The sequence below is a fragment of the Sarcophilus harrisii genome, chromosome 3, assembly GCF_902635505.1.
Source record: "Sarcophilus harrisii chromosome 3, mSarHar1.11, whole genome shotgun sequence".
In the NCBI taxonomy this organism is placed as follows: Eukaryota; Metazoa; Chordata; class Mammalia; order Dasyuromorphia; family Dasyuridae; genus Sarcophilus; species Sarcophilus harrisii.
The window spans coordinates 149,985,892-150,003,301 of NC_045428.1; the positions used below are offsets into that span (position 1 = coordinate 149,985,892).

Below are 17,410 nucleotides of genomic sequence, written 5' to 3' on the forward strand. Positions count from 1 at the left end.
TCATGATGATCCAAAACAACTTAATATTATATAAATATTTAAATAAAATGTGTCCTAACAGTGGCAATACTATCTTCACAGAGTCTCCAATCTTCAGCTCACTCATCAAAAAAGTATTCAGTTTGCAATGTTATGCAATTTACCTTCCATCTTCTACTTTATCTAAATAACCCAAGAAGAATCAGTAAGCTTAATGGTGGAAAGCATCAAACTGTTATAAACCACATAGAAACGTCTTTAATAGAGAGAACCAGTTCTAATCTTAATGTACAACCAAGTTAACAAGGAAATATTGCAGAATCACAATTTAGAATGTAATTGAAGGTTTATATCTCTTATAAATAGCATTTGATCTTTGCTTTTGGAATGGAATTTGCTTCTAAATTCTACTTAAATGAGCTGAAGATACAGCCATGCTTTCTCCTTTTAAAATGCCATATTTAGCATGGAAGAGACCTTAGAGATCATCTAACTCAACATCTTCATTTTAACAAGTGAGATAACTGAGGCAGAATTCAAACTCATGTCCTCTAGTCTCTAAATCCTATACTGTACTCCTCCCAATATTATTGTTTCCTTATTTGAATCTTAGACTTATGTGTATATATAATATTTTCTTTAACTGAACATAAGCCTTGTGTGGGCAGGGGCTAATTTTTTATTTTTTTATTTTTAGTTCATGGCACATAAAACACATTTTATAACAATTGTTAATTTATAGTATTCATTATACAGACAAGTGAAAAAATAATATTTTACCAATTAGAATTGGATTATTGTGTTCTTTCTCATGTCATAATTCTATTAATGAATTGATACCTGAGGTGTAAGAAACAACTCTGTCAGAGCCCTACTCCAATGAGCGACTAAGAGTGTGTAACACTCAATGGCCAGGTGGAAGATATGCTGTACAGACTTCAAATTTATTAATCTAAGAGTCAGAGTTATATGCATTTCCAATCTACTGTCACTGGCATTATATGCTATTTTTTTTTACATTATTTGCTTTTAGAGTCCATAAACAATACATACATTGATATTCCTGTAGCTGCTTTAACAAAAAGCCTATCCACTGAAATGCAAATAATTAATCCTGGATTTCTGTAAGAGTGATGACCGTGTATTTTAAAATCATCCAGAGTCAGGAATTCAGGTTAAAGGTAAATCCTTGATCTTTATTCTTTGTGGAGGTGAAGGGGGATGGCAATAGAAAGTGAAAGCAGCTGCAACATGAACCAGATCAGGAGTCTCTCTGCCTCTCTCTCCACCCCTCTCTCTCCATCCACTAAAATTTTCCCTACGTCATTTCCCATACAACACCTCAAAACTTGCACAAAGAGTGGGCGTGGACCATTCTTTCTCCAAGCATATATTAATAGAGTATGGTCCAATTACTATTTAGCCTCATGTGCTTGGGACCTCAGTGCATCAACTCAATCTTCAGCCCATTACAGTTTAGCTCTGTTTTTTTTCAGCAAAAATAAATGGAATTCACTAGTTTCATTGAATGTCCATCTTCTTCCCTGAAAGAAAATGCTCAGTTTAGCAGGGAAATTTATTTTTGGCTGCATTCCAAGTTCCTTTGCCTTTTGGAATATCAGATTCCAGGTGATTTTGATCCTTTACTGTGGAAGCTACTAAGTCCCAAATAATCCTTTTTGTGGTTTCTTAGTATTTGAATTGTTTCTGGCTGCTTGTAATATTTTATCCTTGGTCCAATAATTCTGAAATTTAGCATGATATTCCTTGAGGTTTTAATTTTAGAGTCTTAGGAGCTGTTTGGTGAATTCTTTCAATGGTCATTTTACCTTCTGATTCTTAGCAGTTCTTTTTGATGATTTCCTGAAAGATAGTATTTAGGCTCTTTTTTTCAACATTTATTTCAGGGAGTCCAATAATCCTTAGATTGTCTCTCCTACATCTATTTTCTAGGTCAGTTGTTTTCCCAATTACGTACCTTACATTTTTTCTATTTTTTTCATTTATTTTTTGGTTTTGCTTGACTGATTCTTATTGTCTCATTGAGACATTCATTTCCATTTGTTCAATTCTGAATTTTAGTGAATTATTTTCTTCATTTACATTTTTTTACTTGTTTTTATATTTTGTCCTATTGAATTTTTAAATGAGTTGTTTTGTTCTATGGAATTTTTTTCCCATTTCATGAATTGTTTTTTAAGGAGTTCTTTTTTTTCCATTTCACAAATTCTGTTTTCTTAAGCAGTTATTTTCTTTGTCTGTTTCACAAATTCTGGTTTTCTGGGAGTTGCTTTATTTTTCCATTTTATCAAATCTATTTTTTAATGAGTTATATGCCTTTTCCAAACCCTCTTGCAAAGTTTTCATTTCCTTTCTCCAGTTTTCTTCTAGCTGTCTTTTTCATGATCCTTTTTAATTTCTTCTAGGAGAGCCTTGTGTGATGGGGATCAGGTTATATCACCTTTTGGGGCTTCATCTAGAGACAATCTGCCTTTAGTCTCCTTAGGATTTGAAAACTGTTCTCTTTCACCTTAGAAGCTATCTATGGTCAGAGTTCTCTTTACTTTTTTACTCATTTTTTTAAAAAAAAGGTCTGTTTTTAGGATGGGGGAGGTCTTTCAAGTGTCTGTGGCTGTGCTGGGTCAGTGCTAATTCACTCCTGATGCTGTGCGGGTGTGGCCATGTCCCGTGAGATTCTGACATTTCTGGGTTCATTGTTGATCTTCTGTGTTTGTGTTGGCTGTTTTATAACTTCTCTGTTGATCTACTGGCTTGCAACTAGGGCATAGTGGCCAACACTGCTATAGATTCCTTTTGATTCTTCCCCATAGATTCTCCACCATGCAGCGTCCACACAAACAGATTTTCTGATTTGTTTCTGCCCCGTAGATTCTCTGCCACACAGAGACTGCACTGTCCCAGGACTCTGCGGTGTCTATCCTGGTGTTTGTGCTCAGCCTTGTGCTTGGCTGTCTCTCTTCTGTTTCTAATTGAAACAGACCTTTTCTGGTGATCTTGGAAATTATCTTCTGCTGATAATTTGTTGCACTCCCAATATTTCTGGGTTCTGCCAGTCCAGAGCTAATTCAGAGGCTGGATTTGCCAATTAGTCTGAGGGTTGTAGAGAAGGTCAGAGAGAAACATGTGATGTCTACACCATTTTGGCTCCATCCACAGAATTCCATAAAGTGTTATACTTAAGTTTGAAAATATTGTTTAAGTTGACTATTCTCAAAGCAGAGATACATGGCTAATTTATGTAAAAGAGTCCTTCAGGGTTTAGTGGACCGAAAACTCAAAGAGTCAGCAAAATAAAAAACTTATTTCATCTTGGCTATTTTGACGACCGTGCTAGCATCCAGGATACCTTAGAATCAGCCAGAGTCAGCATAAGCAAAAGTCCTTAGTCTTTATTCTTGGTCTTTAGGGGTAGAAGTGAAGGGGATGAAAGCAGGATCTCCACAACCTCTTTCTTCCTCATTCACCACCAAAATGACCTTGGCTAGTCTTACTCCACCCCCTAGTCCCTCCTGCAATTCTATGTATACACCAATTATCGAGCCAGCACAAGATAGTGGGAAGGGCCATTCCCCAAGCACATGCCCATAGAATATTGTCTTTATGGTAGTTAGCCTCAAGTGCTCCGCTGTCCTGACCTCAGTTCATTGACTCAAGAGTTTCAGCCCTCTACAGGCTATATCTTAGTATTCAGAGCAAGGGTACCAATTTACACATAGTACCTGCCTTGATCAGACCACATCAGAGTTGTATGATAAGTTTTGGGTGTTACATTTTAAAAGCAATGTTAACAAACTGCAGTATGCATAGAAGATAGCAAAGAAGACATAAAACCAAGTAACTGAGTTTGTAGTAGTAGGCTATGGCTTTTATCATCAAGAATCCTGAGACTGCCATATGGAAGAAGCATCAGATTTATTCTGTTTGGTCCCAGTGGGAGGGACTGTGGCTAAATGATGGAAATACTACAGAAGTAGTTTTTTTGGCCTCAGTATAAAGAGAGACTTATTGATAATATCCCAATATAAAATGTATTATTTATTTTGTCACTGGAAGTATTCATGTGAAAAATCAAGGATTATGCAAAATATATTCATACTTTACATAAAAGTTTAACAAGATTATTTTCAAAGATCCTTCCTACTCAGAGAATATGATGCTTTGATGCTATGGCTTTTTATTGGAGTACTGATGATATACTTCACAAAGGAGATAACAATGTGACTTAGGCCTTTAAAAGTATTATTTCAGCAGATGGTACTAGAATTGGGAAAAAAGTTTTTTGTGCATCAATACTTTACAGTTAAATTTGACTGAGTCAGAAGTAGAGAAGCATTAGGCTGTACATATAATACAACAAACATTTATTAAATGTCTATTGTGTGTAGAAAAAGCTATCCTTTGAGTCAAGATGACTTGGGTTTAAATCCAGCACTGGTTTCCATTTTAATACTAGCCGTGGAAACCTGAGCAAGTCATTTAATTTCTGAGTTCCTCTCATAGGAAAGTACTACCCAAAACAACAAACTTGAGGCTTATGTTCTACCTCAATCACATAATTATCTGTGGTTCTATGCAATTCACTTAAGCTTTATGTGCCTCAGGACATGTTTTAAGAAGATAAGAAGATGTGTGTTGAGAAGGTGCCCATCTGCAATGAGAAAGAAAACTTTTTACTAAAATTATCTACATCAATAAAATGCCCAGAAGAAAGGGATTTTCTTTCACAAAACATTATATTAGGTAATGAGAAAAAAAATTAGATAAGACAATATCTCCATTTTTGAATAATCAGTAGATAAGACTAGAAAGGTTGGTGAAGCCAAATCAATCTTTGAATGATGGGTGGGTAGGTATGGTAAATATAATGAAATTTATTTTTTAATATTTTTATATATAGTCTACATCTGCTATAATAGTGACTTTAAATATATCCATTAACAGATGAATATATAGGAATAGATGTAGGGAGAATAATTGAAGCGCAAGTCATAGATGAGACAATGGTCAAAACTATACTGGAGAAAGAGATCACTAAGGAAAATGATTTAAAAACATAAGAGAAGAGAGTTAAAGAAGATTTGGAGAATGTGGAAAAAGAAGACAAAGACAAGAAGACAAAAATTTAGCAGTTAGTGATAAAGGACAATTAAGATTGTGAAATTCATGGTAGCCACAGATTAAAAAGGATCACATAGGAAAACATAGTCAACATTGTTAAGGAGGCAGAGATACAATAGCAATCAGAAATCACTGGTTGTTATGAGCCAAAACTCTGAACTTGAAACAAAGGATTCTTACAAGGTACTAAGTCAGTGGAATTGATAGAGACAATAGTTATCTAATTTAGCATGGTTCAGTATGATTGATTTAATCCTATAAGGAGATGTTATGGGCCAGAACTTGGCCCATAGGCCAAGGAGGAGAAGCTCTCAGGGTCAGAAAAGACAAGTGCACTAGAAGCTCTTGGAGGCTGAGACAGATTCATTCCATCATCCACCTTTGTGGTGGCTGGATGTTAAAGCACAAACCTTTGAATTCAGAGAGATTCAGAGGGCAGAGAAGGAGGCAGGAGCTTAAGCTCTCAGAACCAAGGATACAGATAGGCCTCTAAGAAAGCTAATGGAGCCCCAGGAAAGGAGACAAGACTTTGCAAGAGACAATAAAGGATTTGGACTTTAACACCTGGCTGAACTTGTGGTGAATGCTCTGACTAAAATGAAGGCTGCCTCCAGAGACCCCAAGAAAACCTCAACAGAGAACATTACATTTTAGAGAGAACATTACAACTGGTGAGAAAACATTTTAGTAGAGCAGAAAATCATATTGCAAAGAACCATGGAGTAATAATAAAATGGAGACAGTGAATGCAGACAATAATTTTAGAAGTTTTGCAGTGAGAAATAGGAGATAATTAAGATAGCTCCAGCAAGCCTCAATAGTTCAAGATCTATAAAATAAAGTTTTTTCAAAGCCTTGTGAAAAGCTGAATTTCAGGGAAAAATAGTACAGCACAACTTTTTAGTTTCTAAAATGTAAATCCAGATGAATATAGAGATGTCAGATGTTTGACTGAGAGAATGGAAGAAGAAATCAAATAACCAAAAGTTAAAATGAGAGCCAGAAACACTTCAGTAAGAAAAGAGAAATCATTTTAGTGAAAAATAAAGCAACAGTGATGAGGGAGGATTTCCTAAGTTCAGATGAAACAGTTCAAATGATGATGAATTTAACATATACCCATATCCCTAGGTGGATAAATGGGAGTAATGAAAATCAATGGAATGAGAAAATTAAGGGATTGCTTTACATCCTATTAGATGAAATTATCAAGATATTGGCGAAGCATGGCACAGAGGGGAAAATCATATAGTCAGATGTTCAAATCACTAAAGAGTAGAGAGACTATTCAGTCACTGGAAAATGTGGGTAGAAGGCCATGAAAAGGGTGGAAAACAAGGTTACATAGTCTCCCAGAGAGGAAATTCTATTGAGTGATAATGAAGAAAAAGAGTGAGGAGGTTCTAGTGAACAGAACAACCACAACAATGAGAGGGATAAAAAAAGAGTGAGTGAACAGTCAACACTGAAGAAGGACTCTCAATCCAAAAGACTGAGAACTAATTGAAAGAAGTTTGGCTGTGGTGGTGAAATTCATGTCAACTTCAAACTAAGTCACTAATATAATTGTATATATTATTTTTCTTTTAGTCAATCAATCTTTTATAAAGAGATTCCATTGGTAAAATGGTGAAATAAAGAGAATATATATACACTAAACTATTTGTTATTTTAGGAATAAGGAATAGGAAAGAAAGTAGATAACTATTGACTAAGGAATGGCTAAACAGAGTGTGATAACATGGATTGAAGGAATATTGTTTTGTTTTAACTATAAAAAAGGAAAAGATATCAAAATTAGAGAGTATGGGAAGATTCTGATGAAGAAACAAAATAGGAAGGATACAGAATAGGAAAACAATATTAATGATGCCTACAAAATTGAAAATGGAAAGAAAAAGAGCATCAACAAATGTAAATTGGATGGTATGAAATTATAATGACCAAGTTTGATATTTTTTTAAAAAATCTCTAATTCAAAGAAAGAAATAGTGGATTAGATGTATAAAATATATATAATATCTTATTTAATTTATGCAGGGGTTGTTTTGATAAATTGCTCTCCCTCCCAACTTTCTTTTTTTATTCTTTGTTATAGGAATTGCTTTCTGGATGGGCAGAGATAGATTGGGGGGAAAGGAATATTAAAATAAAGAAAATAATGCATATTTAAAAGTCAATCAAATTAAAAGTTAATCAAAACAAAAAAGCCATTTAAGTAAGTGATTTTGAAGAAAGTCCTCAAAAAAATGGATCAACATAGATCCTAACCCCCTGGGTTTATCACATATATGTCTTTGTTAGGTGATTAATGAGATGTCTTGAATATAGAAGATGCATAATAAATATTTTTTAAGAAAGGAAGTAAAAAGTCTTCTTTCAGACTGCTTTCTCCTCTTTTTTGATGCTGTTAAATTATTTTGTCTGTTTTTTCTTTTCTCTTATGTTTGAACTGCTGCTTAATATAAAATATTTCTTTTATCTTTCTTTTATTTAGAGTTTTCTAAAATTTGTCATTCCTCTAAGTCATATTTTATAAGCTTTTTTGTTTCTAACGATTACAAATGGGGGGGTGCATGTGTGAAAGAGAGAGGGAGGGGGTGGAGAGGAATGCTCTAAAGTAGCATTTACTCATATCTGAAATTGTATGAAAATGAACCTTTATTTTTCCTTTTTAGAGTTGGGCAAATAAAAATTTATCTAAAAAGTGTTACTGACTGGGTGAAGGGAATATCATTGTATTTATAAAAGAGGACAGCTATAAGGGTGAGCCAGTATATAAAGGATGAATCAAATTTTTATTGCCTATTCATCAAGAGAAATTACTTCAGAGACTATGAGAAAATTAAATACAAAAACTATCATCATTTTTTAAAATATGAAACATATACACTACAGAACTTCACTAAGAAAAAAAAAACCCTGCATCTTGGAAGAAATTATCATCCCAAAATCATTAAAAATACAGCACTACAAAACTAAAGCAATAATTTGGCAACAAATTGACCTTCTTTTGGTATGTACTCATTATTCCCCATTCTTTACAGAAAATGGGGCAAACACAAAGAAACATTACTAGCAAAGAAATGAATGCAGACATGTCAGGTTTCATGTATGCTTTCATTTTCTTGTCACTGACTACCTTCAAGATAATACAGCAGTGGCAATGTGTTGAAGGATGGCAGGAAACACCCAGACACATCTGTCAAACTGTCAAAGGGAGAATACTACCTGAAGAGCAGTAAGAAAACAGTCTGTCAAAGTGGAAACTAAAATATGACATTGTGGTTTAACAGACCTCTATTTATTGTGTGTTTGGTTGACCTCCTCAAAAAGTTATCGATTATGCATAAATGCAGTTTGCACTCTTGAGAGATAGGCAAGTTTGGCTGCAGATCTGAGCTCATTTCAAATCTAGTGAAGAACCTAAACCATTTCTTGGATGCCTTCTCCAATATCTTTCATTACATCTGAGGATAAGAATGATGTTCACAGATTTTTAAAATTCATATCACAGACTAGGACTAAAATGCCTTTGTACTATATGAACTTAAAGAATGTTGTAGGACAAGAAAACTGTTCGGTTCTGCACACATATATTGTATCTAGGATATACTGTAACATTTAACATGTATAAGACTGCCTGCCATCTAGGGCAGGGGGTGGAGAGAGGGAAGGGAGAAGTTGGAACAGAAGTGAGTGCAAAGGATAATGTTGTAAAAAAAATTACCTAGGCATATGTTCTGTCAATAAAAAGTTCCACACTCTGCTCACAGGTTATTGTTTTTTTTAAACACTCTAAACCCTTTCTAAAACTCCCTAAATAAAATTTATATTCTTTTAGGGCACAGAATTCCCAAGTATGATTTGAAAGGAAATAGTCATTCATCTGAAACAGTGAATGAAATCAAAAACAATTTTCTTAATCCTTAATTAGATTATATTTGTATCTCAGTTACTGTGACACATACTTATTTTAAAAAACCTATAAATAATAAATAACTAAAAAACTAATAGAGGACAAAGAGTAAGAAAGACGGTGGAAACTTAGAAAAACATATCTATGAAGAAAGTTGACATCCAATTATTCAGCCCATGGAAGAAAAAGCTGAGGGATAAGATTTTTAAAATATAAGGAGATGCTAATGATAATTGTTCTTTGTCTTGGGAGGAAACAAGTTTATATTTCCAGGTGATTGGATTCCAACTTTGCCAGAAATTACGTTTAATTCTCAGCAGTAGCAAAGCCTAGAGGGAAGATAAACCAACTCTCTCTTATTACATGCAAACACACACACACACACACACACACCTTTTTTAAAAAAACTTTAAAAATTGAGAAAATCTGAAACGTGCATTATAATCCCCTTATTTCAAAATTTCCTATTTCTTTTGATTCATCCTCTTAGTCACTAAAGTTAGCAACCTCAGAATCATTTTAAACTTCTCCCATCCCCATTTTAACTTGACCTTCTCCCAAATCTAAAAAGTTGGCAAGACTTGTTTAACTTCACCTCAATAAAGTTGGTATTTGCATGTGTCCTTTTCATTACACTTACACAGTCACTAACCTTAGTGCAGTTCTCATTATTCTCATCCATGCTATTTTAATAGCTCATACATTGACTTTCTAGAATTCACTGTATCTCTAATCCATGCTTTACACAAAATCACAAATCCTTTATGTATTCATAAAATTAAGAAGAATCACCCATTAATAAGTGATTTTAATAACAACTAGAGCATTGCAATAATAGTATTATAATATATTTAAACTTTTGCATGAATGTATGACACTACTAGTATCCACTTGATGCCCAATTCTTTGAGACCTAATACAGAGGCAGGGACATGTTCATAGATCTATAAGTTAAAAGTCATCAGGAGGAAATCCACTACTGGTGAAAGTTGTGCTCTTTTCTCTTATGAAAATAGTAGTGCTTTATGGAGAATGATAAATATCTTGTTCTTGTATTTGCAAGCGTTTTAGAATTGTATTTCATTAGTACACACAATTATACTAGATTGATGATCTGAATTATAATGATCAAAATTCTCTATTTTTAAAAAAAGTATTACATGGGTTTAAGATTGAGTTCAAGGGACATAAAGTCCAAGTAGCAACATATAAATATCATGTCAGAAACATTCTATCCATCATTTTAAAAATTCATAAATCAGAATTAATCTATTTTTTCTTATTTTCCTGTGCTCACATAAATCTTCAAAACATTTTCCCTTCAATTTTTAATTTTCTCTCAGAAGTCTTCACCCTTAATGTCCATTCTCTGTAATTTGCTTCTCTACAATAGATTCTATTACAGTAGTGCAATCATCTATAAGCAGAACATTTTTACAACTATAACTCTAGACTCTGCTTTATTTCTTAGGACATGATTTGAAATATCCAGCATCTGCTGGACAGTACATTGATTGGAATGGAGAAAACAGAGAGTGAGAGATCTCAGGGGCTTGCCTGGTTGGAAAGATGAAATATAAAGGAAGTACAGAATAGTGATTAAGTGGTTGGTGAACTGTGGAGTCCAGACTTACAGGGTAGGTAGAAAGAGATTCATGGACTGAGAAGATACCAAGAGAATGAATTAATAGAGATGAGGAAGGAGAATTAATTAAGCAAGAATGAATGAGTGGGAAAAGTGGCCTAAGAAAATCTCAGAGACTGAGATTCTGTGAACGTGGTGCAATTTTGAACAATGATTAAGTCTAAGCTGTGGGTGCACTGGTGAATGACACAGAATGAAAATAAAGGGCAATGGAATCGAGGAAATCAAGGCAACAAACATTTATTAGGTGCCCACTATGTGTCAAACATTGTCTCATGTGTTAGGTTTGGAGTCAGGAAGACTCATCTTCCTATGATCCTGGACAAGTCACCTAAACATGCTTGCTCCAATTTCCTCATCTGTAAAATAAGCTAGAGAAGGAAATGGTACTTCAGTATCTTTTTCAAGAAAACCTCAAAAAGAGTCATAAAACCTGGACACAACATGACTGAAACCAATGAATGATAGCATCAAATTATGTATCAGAGGCACTGTGCTAACCACCGAGGACACAGAAAGAGAGAAAAGAGTCTCTGCCCTCAAGGAGCTTAGTAAAATTAAAAAAAAAAAAAAAAGAAAAGAAAAGCAAAACTTAAGACTATAATGACCAAGAAGATTTGATTAAGAGAAGAATTGAATCATTATACTTTAATTTCCTCTTTGAATAGGTGGAGGGAGGAGTGATTTGGTGTAGAATTGTGTATAAAATGTCACATAGGTAAAATATTGGTTGTTTCTATTGAATTTTTTTCTTTTCAAAAATTTTCTTAAAGGGCTGAATTTTTGTGTAAGGAAAGGAATAAAGATATATTCAGATATGGAAGTGGTACAAAAACAAAAGATATTAAAATATTTTTAAAAGATCACAAGGTAGAGATGAATAGTCAGCTTTTTAAATTTCTTTTTGTTTGCTTTTACTTTTCTCACTCCTAATTCCCAGAAACATCAAAGGTGCCAAAGAAATAAGTGGACTTTAATGGCAAATAGACAGGATATTACAAGCACAAATCTTGAAGGGGATGGAGGGGAGAAGAGTCAGAGAAAGACAGAAAGAGACAGAGACAGGGGCACAGAAAGAATAAATTATGGAATGCTGATGAAAGAAATAGTCTAGAACAAACATTGAAAAATAACAATTATACTAAATCCAGCCTTCCTAAAGTAACACTTCTGTTTTCTAGTGGGAAGAGTTCACTATTTTCACAACCATGTAATATTTCACTTCTCACTATCTTCCAGCACAAAATGTATTATACCATCAAGTCTTGTCATTTCTTCTCAGAAAAGCCTCTCCTGAATCTATACTTCCTCCTTTTTTTTTTTTTTTTTTTTTTTTTTTTACCATTTCCAAAGAGTATCTTTTAGATTTCTCTACTATAAGTTTTTCCTAGTCTCTACCCTGAGACTACATACCTAGTATATTTCTCTACTTATATTAAACTTCTCAAATGGAAGCTCCATTGTATAGAAGTTTCAATATCTTTCATCATCAATAATTACTAAAAGTGACTGTTGTGTTCTTTTATCTGCCTTTTCCAAGTATTGATAATTCCACTAAAATAAACTTTGTCAATCTATCTTTTGGCTCCTCCAAGATGCTGCAGTAAAGAAACTTGTTTTATATATATATATATATATATATATATATATATATATATATATATACATACACATACATACATATATGTGTACACATATATATTCATATATATATATATACATTCTATATACATATATATTCTATTTCAAATTGCATTTCTCAGGAACCTATTAATCTGTCATTCAAAAAACAAAGATTATTTTGATCAACAAAGGTTTGTGCAAGTTGATAATACTCAATTCGATATCTTTTTTACTGCTACAGATGTTTGTTTTACTGACAAATTCTTTCAAAACATGGAATTGTTTTGTGTGAGTAATGCAAAGGACAAAGTCCGAATACCTAAGCCCTAAATCGAACTTAGTCACTTAAAATCTGTGTAAATTTGTTTAAACTTTTTGAGTTTCAGTTTTTATTTGTAGAAGAAAGAAAATACATGCCCTACTTGCATTAGAGAGATACCACAATGTTCCAAGAGGATAATCCTTTAAAATGCTATGAAAACTACAAATTGTTATATGAATATAAAGGAGCATTATTAATTCTTTTTTAAAAAAAGTTGAGGGACATCTAGATAGCCCAGTTGATAGACCCTGATCCTAAAGTAAGACTTGAGTTCAAATCCAGCTACAGGCTCTTACTAGCTATGAGACCCCTTGGCAAGTCACTTATCCACAATAGCTCTGAATTGGTTTTGTTTTTGGTTAAATTTTAACTTTCAAACTATCTCCTTTCCTGCTTCATACTACAGAAATATATCATATGGCACAGATTTATAATCATATATAAAATTGTACTTCTGTTTAGTAATTTTTTCCCCCTCTGGATGTAGATAGCATTTTCCTTCATAGGAACCTAGCAGTTGATCTGAGTATTTATAGCACTCAAAACAACTTGGTCGATCACAACGATTCTTCACACAATATTGCTGTTTTTGTATACATCATTCTCTTGGTCCTGCTCATTTCACCTTTCATTATTTCATGCAAGTCTTTCCAGGTTTTTTCAAAAAATCACCCTGCTCATTATTTCTTGCAGCACAATAATATTCCATCACAATAATACACCACAACTTAAATAGCCATTTCCCAATTGATGGACATTCCCTCAATTTCTAGTTCTTTGATGCCACAAAGAGAGCTGTTATAAATATTTTAGAACATACTAGGTTCTTTTTCCCTCTTTGATCACCTTTGGAAGTATATGTACTAGTGGTCTTGATGGAACAAAGGGCAAACCCAGTTTTGTATCTCTTTGAGCATAATTCTAAGATTTCAAAATGGTTGCTCAGTTCACAATTCCGCCAACAGTGTATTAGTATCTCAGTGGTTAATTCTTAAAACACAAATTCCATCCCTTTCTCTTGACTCATCCTCAAATAAGTTATAATCAATCAGCACATATATATGAATTAACATATGCATTTTTGTATATATACATATGTGTACACATATACACATCCATGTGTGTATATGTACACTCTGAAATGTTTTTGGAAATGTTAAAATCCTTATACCTAACTCCTCCCATCTCACCATAAAATTTTAATTTCTCAATTTAAATGAAAACCATTTTGGTTTTTCCTTACTATGTAACAAGTGTTTAGAGTTGCATAATTAATCAGGTAAGGCAGCTAAGATCACACAATGGATATAGTATTGAGTCTGGAGAAAGGAAAACTCCTCTTCCTGAGTTCAAGTCTGGCCTCAAACACTTCCTCGCTATAGAACCTTGGGAAAAATCACTTCTCTCTCTTTGCCTCAGTTTTCTCACCTGTAAAATAAGTTGGAGAAGGAAACAGTGTACCACTTCAATATCTACACTAAGAAAAACCAAAATATGATCACAAAGAGATGAATATGATTAGCTAGCTAGTAAGTATGGATACTCTAAAGGTCAAGAACTATAAAATTATATGTTTTTATTAAAGTTAACAACCTTGGATGATTTTATAGAAATAATATTGAACTATACCTGTAAGCAAGCTGGAGCTCTGCCCTGTGGTTTGTTGACATCCACAGCTACCAGCTGCCATCCTCCAGCAGCATCTTCATGAAACATCTTCAAGGAAAAATAAAACAGAGAGGAGATATGCAATTTCATTAATTGTTAAAAATGACGAAGTCAAGAATCTATTTTTTATATATATGTAGTTTTGTGCTTTAGAAATTTATGAATGTGTAAATATTCATCCTGATATTGCTTATAATTTAAAACTTCCAGTATTATTTTAAATCAATATGAAAAAAAATTTTACTTATCACAAATAAAGTTCATGATTATAAATATATCATGGCAATACAGAGAAATTAGCTTAGGATAAATAAACCAAACTGAACATTCCCATTCATTTAACATGATATATTTGTAGTACAATGCCAAAGAAATGCAGTTGTCACAAATTTCCTAAAAAGAATCTTCCCTACTGAAATAAAGGATAGAACAAGTATAAAGTCTTTGGGGAGATATTAGGTATAGAAGCTGATCTTAAGTAGGAAATTGATTCTACTACCAGTAAAAAAAAAAAAAAAAAGAAAATTATTCAAAGTATGCCCAAACTGGGCTAACTCATCTCAATTGTTTCTCAATACCAGAGATTCATATCTCTTGCTTCTCAAGAAGCACATTGAGTCTCAAATGCAATCTCACTTATTTTAGAGGTCATGGTCAAACACATTCCATCAACTGCTTCATCTAACAAATATTTCTTTCACTTTTTAAATAGGTATCTGGTAGAAAAATTATTTCCTATTTATAACAACATTTCCACCAATATTTTCTCCTCTCAATTTTTTCATGAAATAAGAATTTCTATTTTTTAACTAAAGGTTCTTTATAACCAACATAGTTAACACAATATAATCTATATTGCAGACCACCATTTAAAAATGTAAAATTTTTCTTCCTTATGCACTTACATCCTTGTGTTGAACTATCATTTTATTCAGTGATGGAGAAATAGAAGAAATATGAAAAGATGTAAGGTTCCATAATCATCATGAGCCATAACACAGGGCAAACTTTTGATAGTAGATCATCTCTTGAAAGCCAAATAGTTGTTGCAGAAGTTATAAAGTATGACTGACAAAATTCAGAGATTATCTAGACCTCAAAAGAATAGCTAGGTCTGTGTATTTGTGTGTGTGTGTGTGTATGTGTATGTGTGTGTGTGTGTGTGTGTGTGTGTGTGTGTGTGGTATTTTCACATACTAAGACACAATATAACTACAGTGATTATTTACATCATGTATCTCTGCCTAAAGAAGTCAGGAACGTGATTAACTCAGTTTGTCCAGGCATTGGATACATATCTTTTTAATAGAAAAAGAGTCAATTTGCAAGTTATAATCAGGGAAAGAATCATGAACAATCCATTCTTCCATAACTCTAAATCTTACTCTGAGACATAAAAACTGACTTGAAATCTCTTTCTTCAAAGTCATTAAAAAAACTTGAGTTTCACCTAAGGACAAAAGGCCAAATCAATTCTGTCAGTCATGTGCAAAAAACTCTCTGTTGATATATTCTGTGTTCTCTTATTATAGCCCCAAGATCCCTGGGGCATGTATTTTCTTTGATCAGCTGCAGACTAATTTTCTCTGTTAAATTAATTTTTCCATTGGACAAAAATCAAATAAATCAATTTAATCATCAGTAAAAGTATGCTGCCAAGGTCACTTCTTTGTTTGAAATGATGGAAAGGACATGCAAATGTGTTCCGTTTCTGTCTAGTCTTTTGAATCAAGATTGAGGTTTTGATCATCTGGGGCAGAAATGACTGTACTTTTTCTAAGGTTATCTAAGTGCAGCTTCTTCAATAACTCTCTGAAAGCAGGCCTTGGGCGTAGGTGGAGATCCTGTTAAGTTTCTAGGAATTCTCAAAGGGGAACTGTTATTAGAAGTGGTTGATTGCAAAGTAGATAGAAAACTGGATTGGAATAAGAAAAGCCTGAGCTCAAATTCTATTTCTGACATTTACTAGCTGTGAGACCTTGGGCAAAACACAACTTCTGTTTGTCTCAGTTTTTTCAATTAAATGAAGGTAATAGTAGCACCTACCTTGCAGGATTTTTGTGAGGGTTAAATGAGATAATATTTCCTGGCCCATAGTAGATACTAATTAAATGTATATTTCTATTCTTTATCCTACCCCTACATAGCACTTCTTCTCTTAAGAAACAGGTTTGCTACAAAAGTAAAGTGATCATATTAGCCCTTTAAGTAATATAAAACTAAAAGAGGCAATTTCTTATTGATGATATCTATAGTAACCTAGTCATTAAAACTGTTTTTGCTTTTAAAAAAATTGCTGTCATTTCCCGAACCTATCCCATAACCAATATTGCTTTTGACTAATGAAATACTTTTCCTGAATTAAAAACATTAACTTTAACTTTATAAGGATTTAATACCTCTAAAATCTCCTAGACATAAAGGGCTAAATTTTCTAGGGATTCATAGTGATGGATGAAGGCATTCAAAGCTATTTAGGAACTAACAGAGGGGTGGTGTTCAGTGTATAAATGGGAAAAAGCAATAGACTGCTCTGCATAGGTAGGGTACAGAACAATTACTTATAGAGAAAAATACCAAATAAAATAGGGAAAGTGCAAAAATATCGGGTGAATATTTTAGTTTATTTGTAACAGAAAAAAACAAATGTGTGTGTTGTGTAGGTAAGTATGTATGTATACATACATATATAAGTGTATGTATATACATTTTTTTCAAGTCTTAAATATGTTAGAAATCTTACAACTGAATATAGTCATTAGTCATAAAAGCTACTGAGGGTGGATATACAGTTCAATTTCATTATTAAATAATTATATTATATAAATATATAATTATATAAATAATTAAATAGATATATTATTAAATAACATATTCAGTGACTCATCTTCTCCAAATTTAATTCTCATTTATAACTTTACATGACTGATGCATTATTCTGTTGTTTTGATTCCTTATTACAACCTAGTATCCCCTCATAATAACACATACTTTGAAGGACCTTATTAGTAACTGCACAGACTAAAGTGATTTCAAATATTTTTCATATATATGTGTGTGTATACATAGACACACATAATACACACATACATACATACATATGCATATGTAGATA

General features: G+C 33.0%; 1 protein-coding gene across 2 annotated transcripts in view; it reads right to left on the bottom strand.

Moving 5' to 3' along the window:
• Window positions 1-17,410, bottom strand: part of NALCN (sodium leak channel, non-selective) — a 476,168-nt gene that overhangs the window by 248,880 nt on the left and 209,878 nt on the right. For both annotated transcript variants that reach the window (XM_031958631.1, XM_003765762.2), the window contains exon 10: window positions 14,257-14,343. In XM_031958631.1, the coding sequence (XP_031814491.1) occupies window positions 14,257-14,343 (87 nt within the window). The remainder of the gene's footprint in view (window positions 1-14,256; window positions 14,344-17,410) is intronic.